Source organism: Aspergillus foveolatus (genome assembly GCF_047715535.1).
Source record: "Aspergillus foveolatus strain CBS 279.81 unplaced genomic scaffold BDW70scaffold_14, whole genome shotgun sequence".
NCBI classification, from domain to species: Eukaryota; Fungi; Ascomycota; class Eurotiomycetes; order Eurotiales; family Aspergillaceae; genus Aspergillus; species Aspergillus foveolatus.
The window spans coordinates 422,420-444,910 of NW_027396078.1; the positions used below are offsets into that span (position 1 = coordinate 422,420).

At 49.0% G+C, this 22,491-nt stretch overlaps 5 protein-coding genes across 5 annotated transcripts; 3 read left to right on the plus strand and 2 right to left on the minus strand.

The window, feature by feature from the left end:
• Window positions 1–2,190: 2,190 nt before the first annotated feature.
• BDW70DRAFT_133175 (uncharacterized protein) lies at window positions 2,191–5,612 on the plus strand. The gene is made up of 2 exons (XM_073736279.1): window positions 2,191–2,880; window positions 2,941–5,612. Exons 1-2 carry the CDS (start codon window positions 2,408–2,410, stop codon window positions 5,252–5,254), a joined length of 2,787 nt encoding a protein of 928 aa, XP_073597695.1. The 5' UTR covers window positions 2,191–2,407; the 3' UTR covers window positions 5,255–5,612.
• A 156-nt stretch (window positions 5,613–5,768) lies between these two features.
• BDW70DRAFT_133176 (putative cytoskeleton assembly control protein Sla2) lies at window positions 5,769–10,182 on the plus strand. The gene is made up of 12 exons (XM_073736280.1): window positions 5,769–6,000; window positions 6,071–6,117; window positions 6,185–6,202; window positions 6,295–6,370; window positions 6,432–6,589; window positions 6,654–6,734; window positions 6,788–6,845; window positions 6,896–7,080; window positions 7,137–8,185; window positions 8,235–8,384; window positions 8,443–9,657; window positions 9,762–10,182. Exons 1-12 carry the CDS (start codon window positions 5,993–5,995, stop codon window positions 9,846–9,848), a joined length of 3,132 nt encoding a protein of 1,043 aa, XP_073597696.1. The 5' UTR covers window positions 5,769–5,992; the 3' UTR covers window positions 9,849–10,182.
• A 1,525-nt stretch (window positions 10,183–11,707) lies between these two features.
• BDW70DRAFT_166678 (mating-type protein MAT alpha 1-domain-containing protein) lies at window positions 11,708–12,973 on the minus strand (the record flags this gene model as incomplete). Its single annotated transcript, XM_073742057.1, has 2 exons — window positions 12,563–12,973; window positions 11,708–12,504 (listed from the first exon to the last, which is right to left on the minus strand). The coding sequence occupies exons 1-2, from the start codon at window positions 12,849–12,851 to the stop codon at window positions 11,708–11,710; spliced, it is 1,086 nt and encodes a 361-aa protein (XP_073597697.1). The 5' UTR covers window positions 12,852–12,973.
• Window positions 12,974–15,421: 2,448 nt separating this feature from the next.
• BDW70DRAFT_149075 (transmembrane amino acid transporter protein-domain-containing protein) lies at window positions 15,422–18,685 on the plus strand (the record flags this gene model as incomplete). Its single annotated transcript, XM_073738955.1, has 7 exons — window positions 15,422–15,473; window positions 15,536–15,777; window positions 15,840–16,486; window positions 17,063–17,151; window positions 17,213–17,564; window positions 17,614–17,842; window positions 17,897–18,685. The coding sequence occupies 7 exons, from the start codon at window positions 15,422–15,424 to the stop codon at window positions 18,683–18,685; spliced, it is 2,400 nt and encodes a 799-aa protein (XP_073597698.1).
• A 1,476-nt stretch (window positions 18,686–20,161) lies between these two features.
• Window positions 20,162–22,264, minus strand: BDW70DRAFT_23695 (glycosyltransferase family 15 protein). The gene is made up of 4 exons (XM_073743569.1): window positions 21,798–22,264; window positions 20,952–21,743; window positions 20,616–20,904; window positions 20,162–20,560 (listed from the first exon to the last, which is right to left on the minus strand). Exons 1-4 carry the CDS (start codon window positions 21,846–21,848, stop codon window positions 20,298–20,300), a joined length of 1,395 nt encoding a protein of 464 aa, XP_073597699.1. The 5' UTR covers window positions 21,849–22,264; the 3' UTR covers window positions 20,162–20,297.
• Window positions 22,265–22,491: the final 227 nt, after the last annotated feature.

Below are 22,491 nucleotides of genomic sequence, written 5' to 3' on the forward strand. Positions count from 1 at the left end.
GAGTGTATGTTCAGGCTGCCATCATCATCACCCTCACACTTGCCGTACGACTTTCTCAATCACAGGCCAAGGTCGCTCTGCCCAATCGTCTTTGAGTCTGTATCCAGGACCCGGGGAACCATCTATACGCCAGTTTGAAATTCAGGGAGTTCTTACTCTGAGGTTGCAGCCATGCACGATGCATTCAAAGGCCTTATGCACTGTTTCTCGAAAATTCGCCTGCCTGGCCCACCATTGGATCCGGAGTAGTGAGCTACGGATGTGTCCTTGTACCCCTGGACAATCAGGAGTAAGGTTGCTGTGCTCTAGGGCTCTCAAGGCATCGCCGGCAGGGTTCGCAGATTCGTACAACCTTTATTGTATACGGCATTTCATCTTACTGATACTCGGTTTTGTTGACTTTTTTGGGATATAAACCTAATTTCTTGAGCTCATCATGGTTAGGTTCCCGTGCCCTAATACTGGGCCCAAAATGCAAGTAGGGCTGCCAAGCATCTGCGTATTCACACTTTGTACTGGGGACGCAACTAGCCTTTGACAACATCACCTGCTCTTACCTCCCAGTTCGCAAAAGTAAGATAAAAGTTGACCCAAATCTCCTTTGATACTTGGTGATATGTTGCTTGAATGCTGTGTTAATGTTTGCTATAAGTTTGTTGGAATTTTCATGTTCAGTAGTAAAGCTTGAGACCAGGCATGAAGCCCTAATATTGGCATTAACCAACAATAAATTACACTTATTGAAGCATGAATTGCCAGAAATCAGAAAGGACTAATGCATAATAACTAAATAGCTCAGAGACAACAGACTCAAGAAGCTAGTTGCCATTACTACTCATTTGTTTATCTTTGCTGCCGCTGTTTGCCTATTCTTGAAGATTATGGATTCTCACCAGAGGAGTGCCTGCCTTAAGATTGGCCTCAAGGAGTACCTCTGCAGTCTGCCAAACAATGAAACACAGTACATGGAGATAAGTAAGCATGGTAGCAGGCAGTGTACAGCATTATTCAAAGGAAGTTGAGGAGCAGTCAAATATGGATGCATGCCTCACCACAGATCGATTCATGGAACGCAGAACTGCAATTATTTGAAGCAATTCAGACTCATTTTGATCAGTGGCTTTCTCAGAAGGTGGGCAGAGAGCTGTCTCAAGCCCCCGCGACTGCAGTATTAGGCTGGGGAACACCAAGACCGGGTTAGAGATCCGGACGCTAGAGGGCCATTTACCAGGTCCGATAGCGGCAGTTTCAGCAGACGCGTAGGCTATAGACTCAAGCTTCCAGGTAGCTTTAGATCGCAATTGGGCGACTTTTGCAGGCTAACGGATTTTATGGCTTCCTGCAAACTACCGCTCTCAGACCTGTTCGTTACTCAGAATAGAACCATTGCCATGGGGTATGGTGACGGACGTCTCGCAAACATAGGATTCCACGTCTTACTTTTTCTAGACTCTACTTTCCAATACTCCTAATCTCTCTCAATAGAAAGTCTGGGACGTGGTATTTCACTTCACTGAGACATACGCTGCGAGCAACCACCGGTGATAACTATCAGTCCACCAAGTGAACGTACAAGGCGCAGGAAACTGCTTCAAACCCCTCAGATCCAGGTCCCGCACATCACCATACGATCAGTAGATATTACAGCAGTACCGTTTGCCGAGCAATTATCCATCGCGCAGCAGACAGACGTACTTGCTGGCGGCTCACGATGCTGGTTTGACACTCAAATTTAACGCCCATGCATAGCCGGACACACTATCAGAACTGAACGATGGTATGAGCCTGCCACCTTGTTCGAGAAGAAAGAGTTAGAGAGGTAGTGAACAACGACAAATGGTACAATAATGAAACTCTGTTGTCATAGGAAGTTGTGTCGAGCTCCAGTGACCCTGGTGCGCATACTTATAGAATCTCAAGCTTAGGGCTCTCTAGGAACCTGCCCTGGGTCACAAGTTTCTATGATCCAATTCTTCTTGTATTCTTGTATATTCAATGGAAAAGACAGCTAATCAAGTATTCATACCATATATATGAAACAGACCTGTACTTACATTGGATACCGCGTATGGTCATGTGATTGGACTATAGTTTACCTCCGTTACTATCAGGTCTGGCATGCACATGCACGTGCCTAGATAACACCTGCCTTTTAATTGACTATCTAGCTACTACTACCCTGGTATTGATGACAGACATAGCCACCTTTCCTTTTATCCAGTATGTGCTGGGAGGTTAGACTACTACTGCTTTGAAGTCTTTGATTCAGTCACTATTAAGCATCTAACTAGCTTGAAATCTTCCTTCACATTCTCGTTCCATCATTCACTCACCTTACCTCATAATGCGGCAGCCGATGGTCGTCGCGAAATCCTCGCTAAAACGGGTTTGATTGAACGGGCTTCTAATGGGTCTCTTCAACAGCTTCCTCTTTGTTTATCTCCTTGGCGGATTTACCTTTCTCCCGCTGGTCCTGTCGCTATTTCTTCTCTATTCATACCTCGTCCTGCCGCCGTCTTCCCCGCAGTCCGAGCGTGTGAGCGACTCCGCCGATACCTCGATCCACCGCCCTAATGACGATCAATTCAGTCTCAAATCCAGAACAGATGAGTTAGCGGAGGAATTCTATCGCACTCATGACACAGATGTCGCTGCAGGGTACTTTGTGGTCTGTCGCGAATATGTTCCGGGTGGTGTCAATGGGAAGCCTCCAGAGCGGACCACTCCCGCAGGGGAGGTAGTTGGCCCGGAAAGTCCAAGCGTCTATCAAACGATGTATAGGAGTCTCTTTGACCGGAAGCAATCGCCAACGATTGATCCAGCGAAGAACATGGCAAGGAACGGCAAACGGACACGTAACATGTTCTACATTGTGCTTCGGTAGGTACCCGCCGCCGGTGCCCTTTGGCGGTATGAAGGCTGATGATGGAGGAACTCCAGACATGGTCATCTGATGCTTTATGACGACGCGGACCAAGTGGAGGTCAGATATGTCATATCGCTTGCCCACCACGATGTGAGCATATATGGCGGAGAAGGGGAGATACCGGAGGGCGAATTATGGTTGAAACGAAATGCTATCAGTCTTTCACGACGACTCGACTCGCTCGGTGACCTCGGGGGACCAACTCCTCCATTCTTCTTCTTTTCTGAGAACTTGTCCGACAAGGAAGATTTCTATTTTGCCATGCTTCAGAACCAATCAAAAATGGTACATTTTCCTAAAGGCCCGCCCAAGCATCAAGACATCGACGTTAAGCATATAGTCACACTAGTCCAGCGCTTGCATTCTTCAGAAGAACAGCTGCAGACACGGTGGATCAATGCCGTACTGGGTCGAATGTTCCTTGCGCTGTACCGAACGCCCGAGGTGGAGGATTTTGTCCGGACCAAAATTATCAAAAAGATATCGCGTGTTAACAAACCGAATTTTATTAGCAAGATCGGCCTTCGAAGTATCGATATGGGAAATGGTGCCCCCTTCATCATAAACCCAAGACTAAAAGATCTTACTGTTGATGGCAATTGCTGTGTTGAAACGGACGTTCAATACACGGGCAGCTTCCGGGTGGAGATTACCGCAACTGTACGCATCGACTTGGGACAGCGGTTCAAAGCAAGGGAGGTTGACATCGTCCTAGCCGTGGTGCTCAAAAAGCTGGAGGGTCATATGTTGATACGCCTCAAGCCTCCACCGAGCAATCGAGCGTGGATCTCTTTTGAGTCAATGCCCAATATGGACATGGATATTGAACCTATTGTCAGCTCGAAACAAATAACCTACGGTATCATATTGCGGACCATCGAGAGCAAAATCCGAGAAATGGTAGCAGAGAGCATTGTCCTGCCTTTCTGGGATGACGTTCCTTTCCTGGATACCATGGCGCAGCGATTCCGTGGTGGTATCTGGCAGCGCAATTCTTCCGAGCCCGGTTCAACAGTTGAAATACCTGATGAGTCAGGGTCCCGACCACAAGTGTCAGAGAGCAGTGGCACGGTCAAAGCATCGAAGCCAGCGGATGATCGTACTATGAGTGCGCCAGCTCTTTCTGAATCTGCTATTAACACTGCCACGCGTCGCAAGAAGTCAGAGGCCTCAGAAAAGTTGGACAAAGGTTCATCGACCGCCTTATCCTCGCCGGTTGGAAAGACTCCTAATTCGCCGCCGCGAGCAATTCGTTCCCGGACGTTCTCGCATACTGCAGATCCTGTGCTGACCGCTGATCATGGTCCGGTTGACGCTATACTCTCTGACTTCAAAACTGACGAAAAGGGCAATGCTACTAGTTCGATGATCGAGATATCCCGCCGGTCACCGCTCGTCACGCCAAGTAAAACCCCTGGTAGTTCGCCTCCCAGCGATCATCAAAGCCTGTCGGATGTTGTACACCCCAGCTGTGAATCGTTCAACGCCAGTTCTGTGGGGGATTCAGGGGAAACGAACAGTGACCCGTTCAAAAGTCCGTCTTCTACTCAGGCAGTTCATTCTGCTCTGGACATGAGAGACGCGGCTAGTCGATCGAGCTCGTCTTTGAACAGCAATAAAACGCGTCGTTCTTCTACCCTAGACAGCTCGGCAGTCTCGTCCGCTTCTCATATATCTTCGGATAAAAAGTCTCAGAGCTCGTTGTCACTAGGTGCAGCGACCTCAATAGCGAAGAAATGGGGATTGAACATGTTCGGAAGCAAGGAGTCTCATACAAACTCGGGCGTTGGCTTATCACGACCCGCAGGAACCCCTGAAGAACCAATTGGGCGTGGGCATCCGTTTCCTCCTCCAGGTATTCCGCTGCCGACGCCCGCGAAAGTCAATAACAAGCGAAATTCTGTCTCAGTACCGAAGCGTAAGCCTGTGCCATCCACCAGTCTCCAGGACGAAATGTCATTGGATGGGAACGGGCGAAACCAGTTACCACTGAAGTTCCCTCCTTCGCGGCGGAAGACTGTCCTTGACTTTGATGTCGATGCGGAACGGTCTGATGAGCTGCTTGTTGTCGAGCCTCCTTATGACTCGACGCCCAACAGCCCAGCGGACTTCACACCAGCCTCGGACCTTCCAGAGCAACGCCCGTTTGCTACTAAGGAATCCAGAGATCTCGCTCAAGTTGACACTGAAGTCGAAACACGGCAGAATCATGCAGAAGAGCATTCAACAATGGACTGGTCGTCAGCGTTGGATCGCTCGAAAAACAAGAATAGCAACCTGACAAAACTACCGGTTACCGATAATTGTCTCTTAGAAAAAGCCCAATGATAACTGTACGACGGCTCGAGCATCGTATCACCGGGTTACATGTTTCCTGTATGTGAAACAGCAAGGTAAAGGTGTATGAGAGGATATCTCGTCTACGGGTTACGGCTTAAATTCGACGGCTGCCTAGGACTTGCATTATTAGGCTCAAGGCGAGAGTCACGTATTTCAACTAGCACCTCTTGTTTCATCATCCTTTCATTGGTTGGCGCGCGGAGTTCATAGGCGATTCCGTGGTCTGGTATCACGGTCTATCTTTCTGCATTGGCATTTTACTGGTGGTTTTTATTCCAGACCAGACATCTGGTGTTAGACTGGCTCTGCTGAGTATGGAATCTTGTTAACGCTTTTTCAGGCTGAAGGAGAGCAATATCGTCCAGTAGACAAGTTGATACGAAGTAGCTGTAGTGGGGAACTATTAGAGATGACGAAGCAGTGGATGCCAAGACCCGCGGACTTAGGAGGTCTGTATGGAGAGATCTGCCAGGCGTCAGCGTTCCCTACCACTAATCTATCCGAACGTCATTCCTTCTCCCCTTTTATCTAGTCTAGTATCTAACTTTGTCGTTTGCGCGGCCACACCTTCTTTTGATTCCTTCTCATTCCCGACTATTCGACTCTCAAACCGCCCGACCTCTCACACATCGCGCTCGTTCACCTTTAGACTAGGTTGTCCGCGCCCTATTCCTCCGGCCCCAAGCGCCCTCGGTCGTCTATCGTTCTTACTTCGCTGCTTACAGGATGAGTCGGTAGGTAATTAGGGATTGGTCTTAGACTCTGTACTCTTTTGGAGCCTGGGGCTGACGACTGACCCCGCAGAACGGAGGCTGATCTGGCGATAAACATTCGCAAGGCCACAAGCATTGGTACGTATAAAGACTACTTCGCCCGCTAGATCCTGGAGCGTTATATGGCTGACCCGGTTGCGTCCAGAGGAAACTGCCCCTAAACGTGCGAGCTACCCCCCCGCCGCCACCCGACAGTCCAACCCAAGTTGGCCCTGTACGCACCCAGAACGCCGCCAACTGATATCATGTTTGTAGGAAAACATGTTCGAAGCTGCATTGTTTATACATGGGACCATAAATCATCTGCGGCGTTTTGGGCCGGGATGAAAGTGTATGTCTGGTTACGCCGATAAAGTATATCTTTTTCCGAACCTAACCCGGTATATGAACAGCCAACCGGTGCTCGCCGACGAAGTCCAAACGTTCAAGGCTCTTATCACGATACATAAGGTCCTCCAGGAGGGGCATCCGGTAGTAATCCGCGAAGCCCAGCAGCATGCCAATTGGATCGATAGCTTGATGAGGGGCGTTGGAGGAGAAGGCATTCGAGGTGCTTCAGTTCCTAGTCCGCACTCAATTCCGCGGCCGCAGCCTTACTGATGGTATGCTTGTAGGCTACGGTCCTTTGATAAGGGAGTACGTCTTCTTCTTGGAGTCCAAGTTGGCTTTTCACCGAAATCACCCCGAATTCAATGGTATGGGGACCGATTCGATCTCACCCGCGCGATTACTGAGGCTGCTGCTCTAGGATTGTTTGAATACGAGGAATACATTAGTCTGAAGACGATCAATGATCCGAATGAAGGGTAATGGTATACCGCTCTCTTCATTGCTATTTCAACTAACGTCGAGCTAGCTATGAGACCATCACTGACCTTATGGGTCTACAAGATCAAATTGATGCTTTTCAGAAACTTATTTTCTCGCACTTCCAGTCAGGAACTCACAATGAGTGCCGGATTTCGGCGTTGGTTCCTCTTGTGCAAGAAAGCTACGGGATTTATAAATTCATCACCAGCATGTTGAGGGCGATGCACACAGGTGGGTTCCTCCATGCCATTATGTACCTTCCTACTGACCACAGTTTTGTAAATCAGCGACTGGCGATGCTGATGCACTTTCACCTCTACATGGGCGCTACGATGCTCAACATCACCGCTTGGTCCGATTCTACTATGAGTGTTCGAACCTGCGTTACCTGACCAGCCTGATCACTATTCCAAAACTCCCCCAGGATCCACCAAATTTACTCGGAGACGAAGAAGAACGACCAGCCTTGCCGAAGCGGCCCACGAAGGAGGTTGAGGCCGCGCCATCTCCTCCACCGAAATCCGTGGCCGTTGAGCCGGAGCCCATTAATGATTTCTGGAGCACCGAGGCTCGCCGGCAGCAGGAGGAATTTGAAGCGGAGCAGCAGCGTCTTCAGCAGCAGTGGGAGGAGCAGCAACGCCAACAATTACTTGCGCAGCAGCAAGCCCAGCGTGACTTTGAGGAACAACAACGTTTACAAGCGGAGCAACAGCGTCTTGCTCAGGAACAACTTATGCGCGAACAATATCAGAGCCAAACACAAGGTCGACTTGCTGAGCTTGAAAGGGAGAACCTGAATGCTCGTGCACAATATGAGCGGGATCAGCTGATGCTCCAGCAATACGACCGCCGTGTGAAAGATCTTGAGGAACAAATGAGTCAGCTGACGTCGAACTTGAACATGCAGAATGCCTCAAAGGACGATCAGATTAGATCCCTTCAGGAGCAGGTCAACACATGGAGAAGCAAGTATGAAGCTCTGGCGAAACTTTATTCTCAACTTCGCCAGGAGCACCTAGATTTACTCCAGACAACAAAAAGCCTCAAACTAAAGGCAGCGTCCGCCCAAGAAGCAATAGAGCGACGAGAGAAACTAGAGCGTGAGCTTAAGACGAAGAACCTTGAGTTGGCTGACATGATCCGGGAGCGGGATCGTGCTCTGCATGACAGGGACCGCCTGACGGGAAGCAACAAGGATGAGCTGGAAAAGGTCAAGCGGGAACTTCGTTTCGCTATCGAGCGCGCAGAGAACGCGGAGCGCCAGAAAGGCACCGAAATCTCCTCCTTGCTCTCGAAGTACAACAGAGAAATGGCTGATCTAGAGGAAGCACTGAGGGTATGTCGAAAAGACAGTTTCCTTTAACGTTGTACTGATCAAACTCTAGAATAAAACGCGCGCCCTGGAGGAATATACCAAGAATAACGAGATGCGAAACGGCGACCACGAACTCGCGCTTCGTGAGAAAGAAACAGAACTTGAAGCAATGCAGGCTGCTATGGACGAAGCCCTTCTAGAACTAGAGGAGCTGAAGCTGGTACGTTTTCGTGAAAGAACTGGCTTCCTGTTTCAATACCCTCTAACTCATATCGCAGAGCCAAGGTGATGCCGACAAAGCGCTGGATACCCAGATCGACCACGTCTTGCACGGCACAGTCTCAAAGATTAATGATATTATCGATTCAGTTCTCCAGACCGGTGTGCAGCGTGTCGATGATGCACTTTATGAGCTAGATTCTACCATGCAGGCTGGTAACCAGAATGCTTCTCCACCATACGTCCTCTCACAGATTGAGAAAGCATCTGCGTCAGCAACGGAATTCTCCACTGCGTTTAACAACTACATTAGTGACGGACCCAATAGTCCTCATGCTGAGATAATTCGCACTGTCTCTACCTTCTCTGGGGCTATCGCCGATGTCCTTAGTAACACCAAGGGTTTAACTCGCTTTGCTAGTGACGACAAGAGCGCAGATCAACTATTAAGCGCTGCTCGCAAGTCCGCCCAGGCCACTGTTCGTTTCTTCCGTGGGCTCCAATCTTTCCGTCTCGAGGGCTTAGAAGCCCTGCAAAAGGCGGATGTCGTCATCAACAACAACTCTGAGGTGCAAAGGGACTTACAAGCCCTGTCAAAACTCGTTGATGCCTTTGCGCCAAAGAGTAGTCGACTCCAGACTAACGGAGACCTGGGCGACTTGGTGGACCAAGAGCTTTCGAAAGCCGCGGACGCCATTGATGCCGCTGTCCAAAGACTTGCGAAGCTCAAGAGCAAACCTCGTGATGGCTTCTCCACCTACGAGTTGAAGATTAACGACGTGATCTTGGAGGCTGCGATCGCCGTCACGGGTGCAATCGCGGAGCTCATCAAGGCTGCCACCGCGTCCCAACAGGAGATTGTCCGCGAAGGACGTGGCAGTGCTTCCAAAACAGCTTTTTACAAGAAGAATAACCGGTGGACGGAAGGTCTTATCTCTGCTGCCAAGGCTGTCGCCTCCTCAACCAACACATTGATTGAGACTGCGGACGGTGTGATCTCCGGCCGCAACTCGCCCGAACAGCTTATTGTGGCTAGTAACGATGTTGCTGCTAGCACGGCACAGTTGGTCGCTGCTAGTCGTGTAAAGGCTACTTTCATGAGCAAAACTCAAGATCGTCTGGAGACTGCTAGCAAAGCTGTTGGTGCAGCCTGTAGGGCTCTGGTACGACAAGTGCAGGATATTATTACCGAGAAGAACCGCGACGACAATGAGGCGGTGGACTACTCCAAGCTCAGCTCGCACGAGTTCAAAGTACAGGAAATGGAACAACAGGTATTTTCCCTTCGCCTTCCTGCTTTCGCTTTCCCGCAACATTGAACATTGATTATTGTCTGTCTTTCTGCTTTGGCTGGTAACTAATAGCTATCTCGTTTTAGGTCGAAATACTTCAACTTGAGAATGCCCTTGCTCGCGCCCGGACTCGTCTGGGAGAAATGCGCAAGATTTCTTATCAGGAGGATTAGATCACCGGCCCATGAACTCGGAGTAGTGGTGGTGCAGAATATTATATTGACTCCTGGCAGTTCCAGTATTTGGACACAGTGTCTCTCGTTATGCTTTCATTTCATTCTCTACTGTACTTTTTACGTTCATTTTGGCTGTTTTCCCCTATGGCTTGTTATACCACCGTCCATATGTCATTTTCAGTGTCAATAAGAGTTGACCAAACCTCTAGTCCTGCAGTCTGTAACAAGCACAAGGATTTGCTTGCCGATCTCTGTCTGGTTTGACTTCGGCCAAGAACTTATCTCTCAACCACCTATGATCGAGCTCTTTGTCCAGGACGTAGATCAACCGTACCTAGACTATTCCTGTTTGCCGTTGACTCTGCAGTGGGATTAAGTGATAAACTCATTGGGACGAGATTGATCTTAGAGATATGGGCCACTAGTACTACGGAGTAGTGCCGGTGGCGATTCCATGGTCTTCGACTTCACAGCTAGACACTCCCTACCCTTAACTACCGGCGGGCTTAGATACGTTGAGAAATGATATATTAGCACGCAACGCAGGTTTCCGGATTTAAAGCCGCGATGGTATCAGGATTATCGGGTATGATTATGGCTTCTTTCCTTTAGACTTTATACTGGCATTCCAGCTTCTGTATAATTGATTCATTATGCGCTACCCTTATCCCTGCTCGTTATCTCTACATTAGAAATCTGCAGGACCGATGTACCCCTACAAACATGAGTAAGCTTGAAAGAGGAAATGTGGCTGACGTGTTCAAAATCTGACGAGGAGGCAAACTGAGGATTCTCTCTCTAGCGGCGGATAATTGGCTCACTTCTGAGACTCGATTTTTTGATAATATTGCATGCCTAGCCGTCCTGGTTCACTTTAAAGAACAACGATAGTATAGCCTATTGGAGAGATGTGGAAAAGCTGCAGAAGAAGACCTGCAGCCCCAGCAATTGGTGATTGTGCGCCTATACACATATGAGCCGAGTCGGTAGACACCTAGCCCGGCGGAGACCAGGTAGTAGCTGTAGGAATTGACGATTATTTATCTCAAATTTGTTCTCATGCACTTCGCTCGTCTGTCATCAAGGACTCTTTCTACTTTCATTGCGGGCCATAATTCTATTTAGTCTCTGAAACTGAGACCGACAGTAACAAATGAGCCGGTATTGATGCTTTCCCCCATACATGAAACCTCATGCACGCCCAAGTCTATTGGAAAACTCGAAGGAACAGAGTCCTATGGCTCAGACGCAAGGCAACAACATAAAACGGAAGAGATCGATACTAGCCTGTCCCACCAAGATTTCGTAGTTGGTTCGTGCTATTATGCTGCTCCGCCTGCCCGTCGTGATCCGTAGATAGAATTATTTCCTTAACTGCAATAAATGTCAGAGGGAACGAAGCAGAAAGGTTAAGTAGGTGTTGACAGCATGGATAGATTCTCACCTTGGATAGATAGAAACGCATTCGAAAAAATGCGAGATATTGCAGATCTGACCGATCAAACGGGGCGGAATTGGACGTGAAATAGTATGGAAGTAGATAGGGAAATTTATACGAGAGGCCCGGTCCTTATGATGGCTTGCAGCATCCGTTCCGGCGGACAACAGGAAAGTGACTCTCTTCTTGGTCAACACTATCGGTCTCATCTCTGAGCCGATTGCCGTGGCCTATGCGAGTACGGTGTCATAGTTCGGGGTTCGGAGGCTATTGGTTGAAAGAGCCAAGAACAAATGGGATGAGTATGTGCACGAAACAGTACAACAGCCAGATGGGACGATGGTGCACAGAATACGCGTAGTGTCTGTGTACACGGCCTTTCGAAAAGACCATGGGTTGCCTGGAATTAACCGAGACCCTAGATGTTTAGGAAAGGCTTAAAATCAAGTGCGTCGAACGATTCTTGCATCAGCGGCCCTGTGTTGTAAGGAAGAAGAGCAGTTTGGTCGTCCCAGGTGTGAAATTGCATATTTGCCATGTCGAGATAGTTTTCCGCCTGCGAGGTGTGACAATGTGGACGCTGATATATGCGAGTTGCATCAGTACTTTCGAAAGAAGAGTCCCCGGGAACTGGGCTAACGATATCATTGGGGTACGGAAGTTCTGTAGCTTCGGTCGGTTCAAAGGACGGGGTCTCCTTTGTCACACTCTCAGAGCCGTTGGTTGAGACGACGGTATGATTCCCGGAGATTTGAAGACTGTTATTTTTGTGGATGACCAAGGCAGGCTGAGTAGCAAATGCCATGACAGGGGCATTGTGGCCTCGAATCTCCTTCTTTCGCTTGTCCTCTGTAACATAACCGGTAGCATAGCAGTGTTTGATAAGGTCGTCGACTGAGAAGTGGGTAGAAAGTTGAGCTTCCGTTGCCACTGGACTTTTGACTCGGGCCATGGTATACTGTTGCTGATCATTGAGCGTTAACTCCCAGCCCATGGCATCAAGGTAACGGTCTGGCTGAGTAACACCAATAAGCTCAGCATTCAAAGTCAAGAAAGACTCAAGAGAGACTTCATCATCGTGTTTGTCACGAATGATGGAATAGGCCTTCGCGAGTATGGTCCACTTGGCTTTGAAAGGGTCGTTTTGCCAAAGGAAGCGAAGAATACCGGACTTTGATTTCTGAGTGATGTCTGGGAAAATTGCAGAGTAGAAACCTAGAATTTTGGTCACCAAGTGCTCGCCCAACCCTCAGGGAGTTGTGAAGTGACTTACTTCTGAATGCGATGAAACTATTGAGAGGCCTTCGTTTCCCGTCATGAACCCGTCTTCCTCGTGAAGATGCCGGGCGGTGCTTTGAGCTTGGAAAAGTAGGAAAGGTATGACGTGCGTCTTGGGTTGTGTTGGTACGAATGGCTGGGATCTCGTTTCTGAAGACTGGTGGTCTCTGCTCCTGGGCCTTGACGTCCTGTAGATGCTTGACCAAGTCATCCAGCTGTTGAGGCGGCATGCTCAACAGGAATGCGTTGAAGGCATGCTGAAGAGGTGAGAGTGCGTTTTCCATGACGGCTGGAGGATTGGCGTTCTATCTTGGAGCAATGAAATGAACTAGTCTTTGCTCCTAAGAGAAAGGAAGAACACTGAATAGGGGCAAGAAACAACCATGCAGATTCAAAGGTATTCAGAGTATCAAGAAAGGAGTGAAGCGTAGAAAGAGTGATGGGTGGTGAAGAAGGAACAAAGATGCGAGGTGTTTCTTCTGGAGGAGTGGTAGGTTAGACAAAGACGTGCCATGCTCTGTTGAATGTATTCATGGCCGACTTAACACAACACAGCCTAATTCCAGTATTAATCTCAGAACCCAATCAGATTTAAGAAAATTCTGAATAAGACTCTGAGGCTGGAGGCCTCTTTCTGACCTGATTCACTAATCAAAGACTAAATATGCATAAATATTCAAATTTTAGCATAACAAATTCACGGTAGGACTCGTATATTCATGTACTCTTTGCGCTAAACCCACAAGAAAGAAAGATTTACAAATAAAACAGTAGCTATCTTCAATCTTGTTCTTGGATTCCCTTCAATACCCTACAGCAGCCTTGTAAGCTTGAGAACGTACAGACGTTAGCATATAAAACCGGCAAAGTCTCCAACAAATTAGGATACCTAAACCTTTATCAAGTAACTGTTAAGATCCTATTAGTTGTTTAGTTCATCAGTATCTTCCAACCAAGCTGTTTTGTCCTGCAAATCTTACCATATCATCCCCAAGACAACCAGAGCGCGAATGCCTATAATATGAGGGTAGGATCAACTCAGATGATTTGGATAGTCAGAGCGTTACTGTCAATACTAGCTGACGGCTGATGACTTAGATAGGCACAAATTATGAGCTTTGTTGCATCTGAATCTCTTTGTTCAATGTGCCCGAGCCGTCATGGTAGGACAGCGTTATCCCCAATGCTGAAGATTACTGGCTGGTCCTTTGAAGACTCTTCTACTGTATATCCGGACTTGGTAGCTGATTGCTTCTGAGAAAGGCTACCTTGTTTTATATCTCTTTCATGTATAGCCTTGCACTCTTAATTACGGCAACGCCCTGTAGCTCCTTGCTGTGTTTTGTATTCTGTACTATTACATGGATCTTTGGGCAACTCTAGCAAGATACCAGTCTAAAGGGACCCGTATGCGAATAAATTCTTAGTATAAACAATGCTGTACTTAGTGAAGGGAGAATAGTTGACTCTGTGCACTTCCCCATACCTCTATCATACTAGGTTACTAAAGAGCGACACCCGCCATTAGGTATACATGACTGACTGCCAGGACCTACAAAGACAAATTAACAAGAACTAATAGATAAAATAGAAAATTGTGGAAACTTGGCTCTCAGAATATAATAGTCTCACCAAAAGGTTGACTCTTAATTAGCTAGAAGCATAAGAGCTACCCTGCAAGCCTCTCGTTCCTCATGGTGTTCAAGTCCTGGAAGCCTACTTTAGCAGTGTGGTTACAATACATTACCAGGCCCAGACTTTCGATCCCCTGGACATTCGCAGTCAGTAAAAAACATGTTCTGTAATGCGTATAGTATAATATTGCCCATTCTGGGCCTGGTCTACTTCTGGTTCTCTACTTCCTGCTGCACTATTTCGTTAGCTCACTCATATTCTCCTCAAATCTTTTGGTACTTATGACCATATACCTCAGACAGATTGAGCGGTAATAGTCCTTGTTTGATCTACAAGACTGCAGGCAGTCTTCGCTGCAAATAGTTCTACTGAGGACATACCTGGGCAGTTAGCGAGATGAATAAATAGCGCCTTAGCTAGAACGGAGAGTAGTTCTCATGCTCTAAGAATGAGGACCTCGAACGCGGTCAACCTAAGTCGAGACTGCTACCGGGCCGAGATGTGCTATCTCGTGCATGAAGCAGTTCACCACAGCTGTATCTCCACTTGAAATCAGCAGCATAAAAGGCAGATTCAGGCAATTCAGGCAATTCATCATTCCGGGCCCTCCGAGGTGGAGTCTTGAAATCGGACTGGGTCCGGTCCCCCATCATGTACCGAAGTATGCATGCGGTACATGCGAATAATACCAAAGCGTAGGCTAACCGGTTTGTAACCACTTGTGCGTAGAACTGGCGCTTGCAAACTATGGACAGCTTCTCGCCTATTTACTGGCTATATACATTGACCAGATATCTTAGATGTTCAAGTTTCGAACCTTGAGATGATGTACGGGATCGGTCTATACTCCGTCTGCCGCTGCCAGACCCCTCAATTGTCCCACACCCCGGTCCACCAAAGGCCTCAACTCGATTGCATACTTACCCCGCGAATCTCATCAGCTGCCGAATCCGAGTCAGGACACGCACGCCTCTAGCTGGGCTTCGGTAGCTCGGCAGATAGTGCTCCCAAGTTTTGTTACCCAGTAGGGAGATTATTGGCGCTGGGCCGGATCCGTGTGACAAGTAACCACAACATATAAAGACGCACCATTTCTGACGGGAGCCTAAGTTTGTTTCACGACAGAACCACAACCACGCAAACGTCACAAGTATTACGAACACTGCAAATACAAACATTGTTAGGGCTTCTTTGCTGGCGACCATACCAAGAACATAACATGTCATTCTTTGTGCAGGGCAAGACAGCTATTGTGACAGGTGCTGGCTCTGGTGTGTTTATCCAAGATCCATCCTTAACAGTGTGAGATGTACTGAGAAACGTTTGTTTGTAGGAATCAACCTGAGTTTCGCGAAACAGCTCTTGGAGAATGGCTGCAATGTCCTTATCGCTGACTTGGCCCTGCGTCCTGAGGCTCAGAGCTTGGTAGATCAGTATGCGGGCAAGACTCCCCGGGCTGTATTCCAGCGAACCGACGTGAGGGAGTGGAAGCAGCTCGAGCAGATGTTTGAGATTGCAGAGAAGGAGTTTGGCGAGGTGGACGTTGTCTGCCCTGGCGCCGGGATTTATGAACCGGTGCGTCCTCTCTACAGTATCCCTACCTTGTCCGTCTAGGCTGACTGACCGACCGCTTAAAGCACTGGAGTAACTTCTGGCGCCCCCCAGGGACGGCCGTGAGCCGCGACCCCCCGGACGGCGACCGCTACGCTCTCATCGACATCAACCTCACGCACCCGATCCGCACGTCACAGCTCGCAATCTCGCACTTCCTCAAGTCCGGAACAGACAGCACGCGCCGCAAAGCGATTGTGCACATATCCAGTATCGCAGGGCAGAATCCGTTCCTAGCAGCGCCCATCTACGTCGCCACAAAGCATGCGATCAATGGGTTCGTTCGCTCGCTCGCCAAACTCGACGAGCGGTGCGGGATCCGCGTTACGGCTGTTGCGCCGGGCGTCATCAAAACGCCGCTTTGGACGGACCACCCGGAGAAACTGAAGATAGTGGATGATAAGAAGGATGAGTGGGTGACGCCTGATGAAGTCGCGACCGTGATGCTCGCGCTTGTGCAGCAGGATCGAGCGAGCGAGGTTATCGGAGACTTCGAGAACAACGAAGGGAAGGAGGTATATCCTATCAGAGGCGGCACGATCTTGGAAGTGTCGAAGACGGTGAGGTCTGTCTCGCCGTATAATGACCCTGGACCCGGGACGCGGCCAGGGAATACGGTGAGCACGGCGGCGGCGCTGGAGGATGAAGTTTGGGAGTTGCTGGGGGAGAGGGGGTGGGGTGCTTGATCATGAAGCCGCAACTAGGCGAAGCCCGCGAAGTCGCAAACGAGGACCAATAGTAAATGACATTGAAGACCCTTGAAATAATTCATTTAATGTGTGAAGTGCCGCACTGTCGGTCGTAGATAAGGGGCGGCGAGGCTGAGGGGAAGAATTGGAGGAGATCGGATTCCTTGACTAATATCGGGTTAAGGGCGGCAATCAAAAGACACTGCAACTCTTGTCGTGTGTCTCACTTTAACTTCGGCTTCAGCCTTCTCCTCTCCTTCTGGACAGATTTCAAGGCCCTCACCTCTTCTCGGCTCTATCGGTCGTTTAAAGGGGCTAGTATGTCGGCCACCCTCGCCGGCATATTCAGTACTTTCAGTTGAGCTTGCTGTATCGCTCTTTTGTTCTATTCATCCTTATCAGTCCCGGTCGCCTTCAAACTCCGCCTCACGATTATCACTGTTTTCACCAAGATGATGGACGTTGAAACTGCGGTCGGCGCTGTGCCCTCAGATGGCTACAGATCGAATTCTATAAGGTACGAAGCCCGGAGCGTCCTGTTTCTATATGGCCGTTGACAGAGCTAGGCGCGGAGTCAGAGGGAAGCAAAATCCGGGGTCGCACGGACAAGCTAGCTGGATTAGCTGTGTGATTAATTTGGTCAATACGAGTGAGTATCCCTTGATTCAACTAGGTCTGGTTTATGAACTCGATCTAATATACTACGTCAGTCGTCGGTGCCGGTGTCCTTGCCATGCCCCTCGCCATCTCACACATGGGAATCGTCCTCGGCATATCCGTGATACTGTGGTCTGGTGTAACGGCGGGTTTTGGGCTCTACCTTCAGTCTCGATGCGCGCAGTATCTTGACAAGGGTAGCGCTTCATTCTTTGCGCTGTCGCAAATCACCTATCCCAACGCTGCTGTGATATTCGATGCGGCGATCGCGATCAAGTGTTTCGGTGTCGGGGTCAGCTACCTCATTATCATCGGGGACCTGATGCCGGGAGTGGTTCAGGGCTTCGTTGGAGAGGCGGCGTATGGTTTCTTGGTGGACCGCCATTTTTGGGTGACGGCGTTCATGTATGACTATTTGGTCCTAATTGGTCGTATGCCTTGCTGACCGGACCAGGTTGATTATTATTCCGCTCTCATATTTACGGCGGCTGGACTCACTCAAATATACAAGTATCGCGGCTCTGGTATCAATGGCCTATTTGGTGATTCTGGTCGTCTACCATTTTATCATTGGGGACACAAAAGAGGGCCGGGGTCCGATTCGTGTCATTCGCTGGGCAGGGGCTGTTCCGACACTCAGCAGCTTCCCGGTGATCGTATTCGCTTTTACGTGCCATCAGAATGTATGCCTCCTCTTGGCTGGTGTTCCCGTGGGATTGACGTGCTAACCGGTGCAGATGTTTTCTATTCTCAACGAGATTAGCAACAATAGCCACTTTAGAACGACAGCAGTCGTGCTCGCCAGTATTGGAAGCTCAGCTACCACCTATATTCTCGTTGCCATTACGGGTTACCTCTCGTTTGGCAACAGCGTGGGCGGAAATATCGTTGGCATGTACCCGCCTGGCGTATGGGCTACGATTGGGCGTGCCGCTATTGTCATCCTTGTCATGTTCTCCTACCCGCTCCAATGCCACCCGTGCAGGGCATCAGTCGATGCAGTTCTGCATTGGAGGCCCATGCGCTTCACGCGTTCTCGAAGCGAAGGCTCCCCTCACCGCCACCCTCTACTTCCCGCAGGTCCCCGAGGTTCTCGAACACCGGAACCAATGAGTGACCTTCGATTCTCTGTAATCACGACATCAATCCTCATTCTGAGCTACATTGTCGCGATGAGCGTTTCCTCTCTCGAAGCCGTCCTTGCCTATGTCGGCAGTACCGGAAGCACAAGCATCAGCTTTATCCTCCCGGGCATGTTCTACTACAAGATCTCAGCTCCAGACTCAGCAGCGCACCAGCGTCTCATGAAAGAAGACGATGAGGCTGAAGACGGTTACATCTCCGGCGCGAGCGAGGACGACGGCATTCAATCTCGTTCACTCACTGAGAGCGGGATACTGCGCCGACACACGCGCAACTGGCGCAGGGCCATACTCAGAAAATTGAGTCTAGGGCTAGCCATCTACGGGGTCATTGTCATGATTACCTGTCTCGTCACGAATTCCGTCTTCCTTGCATCTCATTGATTTCTGGGTATCTTTTTCATTCTTTCACCCTCATCTGGGTCTTTTTCCTTTTCTTCACCCATTATTCAAATACTCTTTCTCTTCTGCTCACTCTACTCTCTTTTCTTTCCTGTCTTTCTCTCTTTACCGCGTATATAGAGCCTTCCTTGCTTTGCGTGTCCCTTCAACATTGCAATGGCGTTGGCGTTGGGTTGGATGGAATGTCCGTCTATTCTGAATTCAGATATGATTTTGCATTGCCGCTGTCTCTGGGTGGGTAAAAGCTGGAGTTTACGATGATAGAGCTTGAATTGATTGGACCCTATCTTTCTGGGCTGGCTATCCTACCTATCCTTTAGAACTGGTTTCATGTGATCCTGCAGAAGTAGATGAAAATGATTCTGCCTAGCAGACAACCTTTCAAAGGCTGGCTGTGTACAACTGTGCAAATTCCAAGCCCTTTCTAGTCAGATCAGCCTTCGGCATATAACCCACAACATTATTTCAGCCCCTACAAATAACTAGAAGTGGTAGATAATGCCAATACTTACTTGCCCCATCAGTCCGCATGACGTGCCGCTCATACATAGCCACCCGGGCAATGCGATTGTCACAGGGCTGAGTCAAGCGCAATAGACAGTGTGCACCACATTATTTCATTGAGTTCCAGGGAAAGAGGATTATGCGCAACACGCTGGATGTGATTCGTGCCTGTATGGCGTTCTAAATCTTGGTTGGATTTTATACTTTGTGTTGAAATGGATACCGGATGTACAAACTGGCTAACCCAGCCCTGCTTGAGCTGGTATATATAGTCTAGAGGACAAGAACAAGATATTGGCAAAGCGAAGCAAGCCCACACATTCTCCTATCTATTAACCCAGATTTTATTCATTTTCACTTCAGAGAGTGCACAACTGATCTATGATCCATCTACCCTATCTCCAGTCTCAAGTCCCAACCGCGCCCTCCTACTTCAGCTCGAGTACAGCATTGGTACCAGATAAACAAGGCCTCATCGAACATAGTCAATCTATCTGACCACAAGATACAGTCTAAGCATTAGAGATGTGCTTCCGTGACTCCCTCAACAGCTCTATCTCGGCCTGGGAAGCTCCTCAGCCGCATTACGGCTACAACCCAAACTTTAGTTACACCAACCACAAGAAGCAGCTGAAGAGAATTCGCAGGATTACGCATGGATATGGGAACAGTTACGGATATGGAGGCGGTTGGGGCGGCTTTGTTGGTGGTGACGGAGGTGGTGGAAGTGGTGGTTGTGGCGGTGGTGGTGGAGGAGGAGGAGGAGGTTGTTAGTGGTAAGGGACTTAAGTGAGGCACGGATGGTGATGGATGATGACGAGAAGTATTAGTATGTATGTGTCACAACTAATGTATAATCCGACCTGACCTGACCCTTATTGCTACAAATGTATATGACCAATGTAAAAACATACCCACCCTTGAACCCCGAATGCCCCGAAGCACCATTATCTACGCAGGCGCTCAAACAGTATATGCAATGCAAGTCAAGTCAATCCATGACGCCAAATCCCAATGCGTTGTCGTGAGATATAAACCACAAGCCTCTCCAATAGATCTTTGTTTTTGCATTAAGAGTTTCGGTACCCCGTTATGGCGACCATGCTCGCCCCATCCTCTCTCGCTCCCACTCACGTTTCTCTTTCTGATACCGCTCCCAGAGAGTCTGGCTTTGCCAGTATAAGTACTGTACTTCTTGAAGCGCGTGGCTTCGGGCTCGACGGTTGATGGCGGTTGCTACAATTCCAGCAACGGCCAACAGGCCAGCAATTATTCCGAAAATAGCTAGCCAGCTGTACTCGTCTACACCTGGGGGCAATGGGATATTGTTGGTCTTGTAATACCGAGAAAGACCTGATATGGCAATATGTTAATGAAGACGCCGCGTTAGCCCGGCCAGGAGACTCACATGAGAAACCCCTCCAGTCAAAGTTTCCTGATGGGTCGCAGCTACATCGGAGGTCCATCCGGAGTTGTTCATCACGAGGACAATGGGTAAAGGGTATGTGGTAGTAGGAAATCTCGTCCCAGAAGTGTAGTTGTTCTTTCTTGAGGAGTAAGCCGGCGGCGATTGAATGGATAGGCGCATCACCCCATCTCTCATAGTAGAAGCCGCCTGCCCGGTCGAGAAAGTCAAAGTAGTCCAGGTACTCCTTGGATCTCAGCCAATCCAGGCTGCCGATCTCAAAATTCGACCACTTTGCATATCAGCTATGAACCAAGTCACAAGGCAAAGGGAGCTTACGAAGTGGCATTTGTTGTAGGTCTTGCCATTGTCATCGCTCAGGAAGCGCAACGAGTTCCCTTCGGCGATGTGCTTAGGATGATCATCCATGAACTGCTTCACCGAGTCCCAAAGCGTCGGGATAGTACCTTCGTATTCATACATACTCATCACGAAGCTATATTTCTTATCATTCTCTTTCATGAAGAGAAAAGGGTCGTAGGGGATGTCGCAGAACAGCTCGACGCCGGGTTCAATCCGCCAATAAAACTCGTACTCCTGCAGCAGAGGATGACGGAAAAAGAATCCCGATTCATAACGGCACATATGTCGGTAGCTTTCCGAGTGACCATAAATAATCTTCTTCTCCTTCATCTCTTCCCGAACCTCCCTTGCCCTGTCCTGGTCGATCCAGTCTGGATAGGACCAATGCTCCTTCGGAATTTCGCCATAACGCGTAGTGCCGGACACCAGTGATGTCGTGATACGTTTAAAGTTGTCATCGAATGGTTGGTCGTTTAAAAAAACCCAGTCATAGTGAAAGTTGCGGTTGAAACGATCCTCCACCTGGCGAATAGCCTGCGCAATCTCCCAGACATCTGAATTCCGCGCTAGAGTCACAAAGGTCGCATTAGCACGGCCGCCAGGATGACTCGCAGCGAACCTCACGACCTCGCTACTTGATTGTGGATTAAGTGAGTATCCGAATGCGTTCACGGGTCGGTCGGAGGGCAGCAGCGGAGGTGTTGAAATTGAGCTTGAACTGTCAGGAACGGGGATCGAGCGTCTGGAGAGGAGGAAAAGTGCTAGCCCCTACGCGATTCAGGCAGTCAGCAACACTGTAGTCAAAGAGGGGAGTAAACCAACCAGCAGAGTGAATATCAGATATCGTAGATACTTCCCCTGTATCGGCGGCATTCCTGCAGCAGCGTGCTATAACGCGGAGTCGCCTCGCGTTAACTGGAGAATGTTTGCTAGTGAATGCAGCTCCTGTAGCCTCACCAAAAGATCTCAATTCACGCCTAGAGCCCAACCCTAACTCTAGGCGAGTCTGCTATGCGTTCGATCTTTCGGAAAGGGCACGACAAATTTGCTGCGGAAATCAGAGGGCAGACCAGCGGACGTTGACGGCGAACGTTAGGGGTTCTGAGAGTTGAATCTCTTGATAAAATTTGCAAGAAAGCACTCCTAGAAGGACGGCTATGCATAGAGCAATTGACGATCACTAAGTTCATTGAAGAGGTAGTGATGTTATAGAGGACCTCTGCCTACGGCTCTGCGAACGACTTCCGACTTCCGATTACCCTATTGGCGGGCGGCATAGCATACGTACACCCATCGTGATAATGTCAGCCACAGGATCCAGGATATAAAGCCGGTCGCGCCGGGCCAGTAAGTTGAGCGCTTTCTTTCTTATTCCTTGGAGAGACCGCTCTGCTATAGAACCGTTGTCCAGAAGCCGTCAGCACCGCAGATCGGAGTATCATACTAGGAGTAGGTTGCCGTCAGAGGCAGTAAGAACCTCTCAATCCAGGCAAGCGCCTTTTGGCACTTACACCAT

What these genes read in the sequence shown, in the direction of transcription:
- BDW70DRAFT_133175 (XM_073736279.1), top strand. Translation starts at nt 2,408, where the DNA reads ATGGGTCTCTTCAACAGCTTCCTCTTTGTTTATCTCCTTGGCGGATTT. An exon ending in ATGTTCTACATTGTGCTTCG is followed by an intron (nt 2,881 to 2,940) that starts GTAGGTACCCGC and finishes GAGGAACTCCAG; the next exon opens with ACATGGTCATCTGATGCTTT.
- BDW70DRAFT_23695 (XM_073743569.1), bottom strand. Translation starts at nt 21,848, where the DNA reads ATGCCGCCGATACAGGGGAAGTATCTACGATATCTGATATTCACTCTG. An exon ending in ATCTGATATTCACTCTGCTG is followed by an intron (nt 21,744 to 21,797) that starts GTTGGTTTACTC and finishes TGAATCGCGTAG; the next exon opens with GGGCTAGCACTTTTCCTCCT. An exon ending in CCTACAACAAATGCCACTTC is followed by an intron (nt 20,905 to 20,951) that starts GTAAGCTCCCTT and finishes TGATATGCAAAG; the next exon opens with TGGTCGAATTTTGAGATCGG.
- BDW70DRAFT_133176 (XM_073736280.1), top strand. An exon ending in TTTTGGGCCGGGATGAAAGT is followed by an intron (nt 6,371 to 6,431) that starts GTATGTCTGGTT and finishes GTATATGAACAG; the next exon opens with CCAACCGGTGCTCGCCGACG. An exon ending in GTTGAGGGCGATGCACACAG is followed by an intron (nt 7,081 to 7,136) that starts GTGGGTTCCTCC and finishes TTTGTAAATCAG; the next exon opens with CGACTGGCGATGCTGATGCA.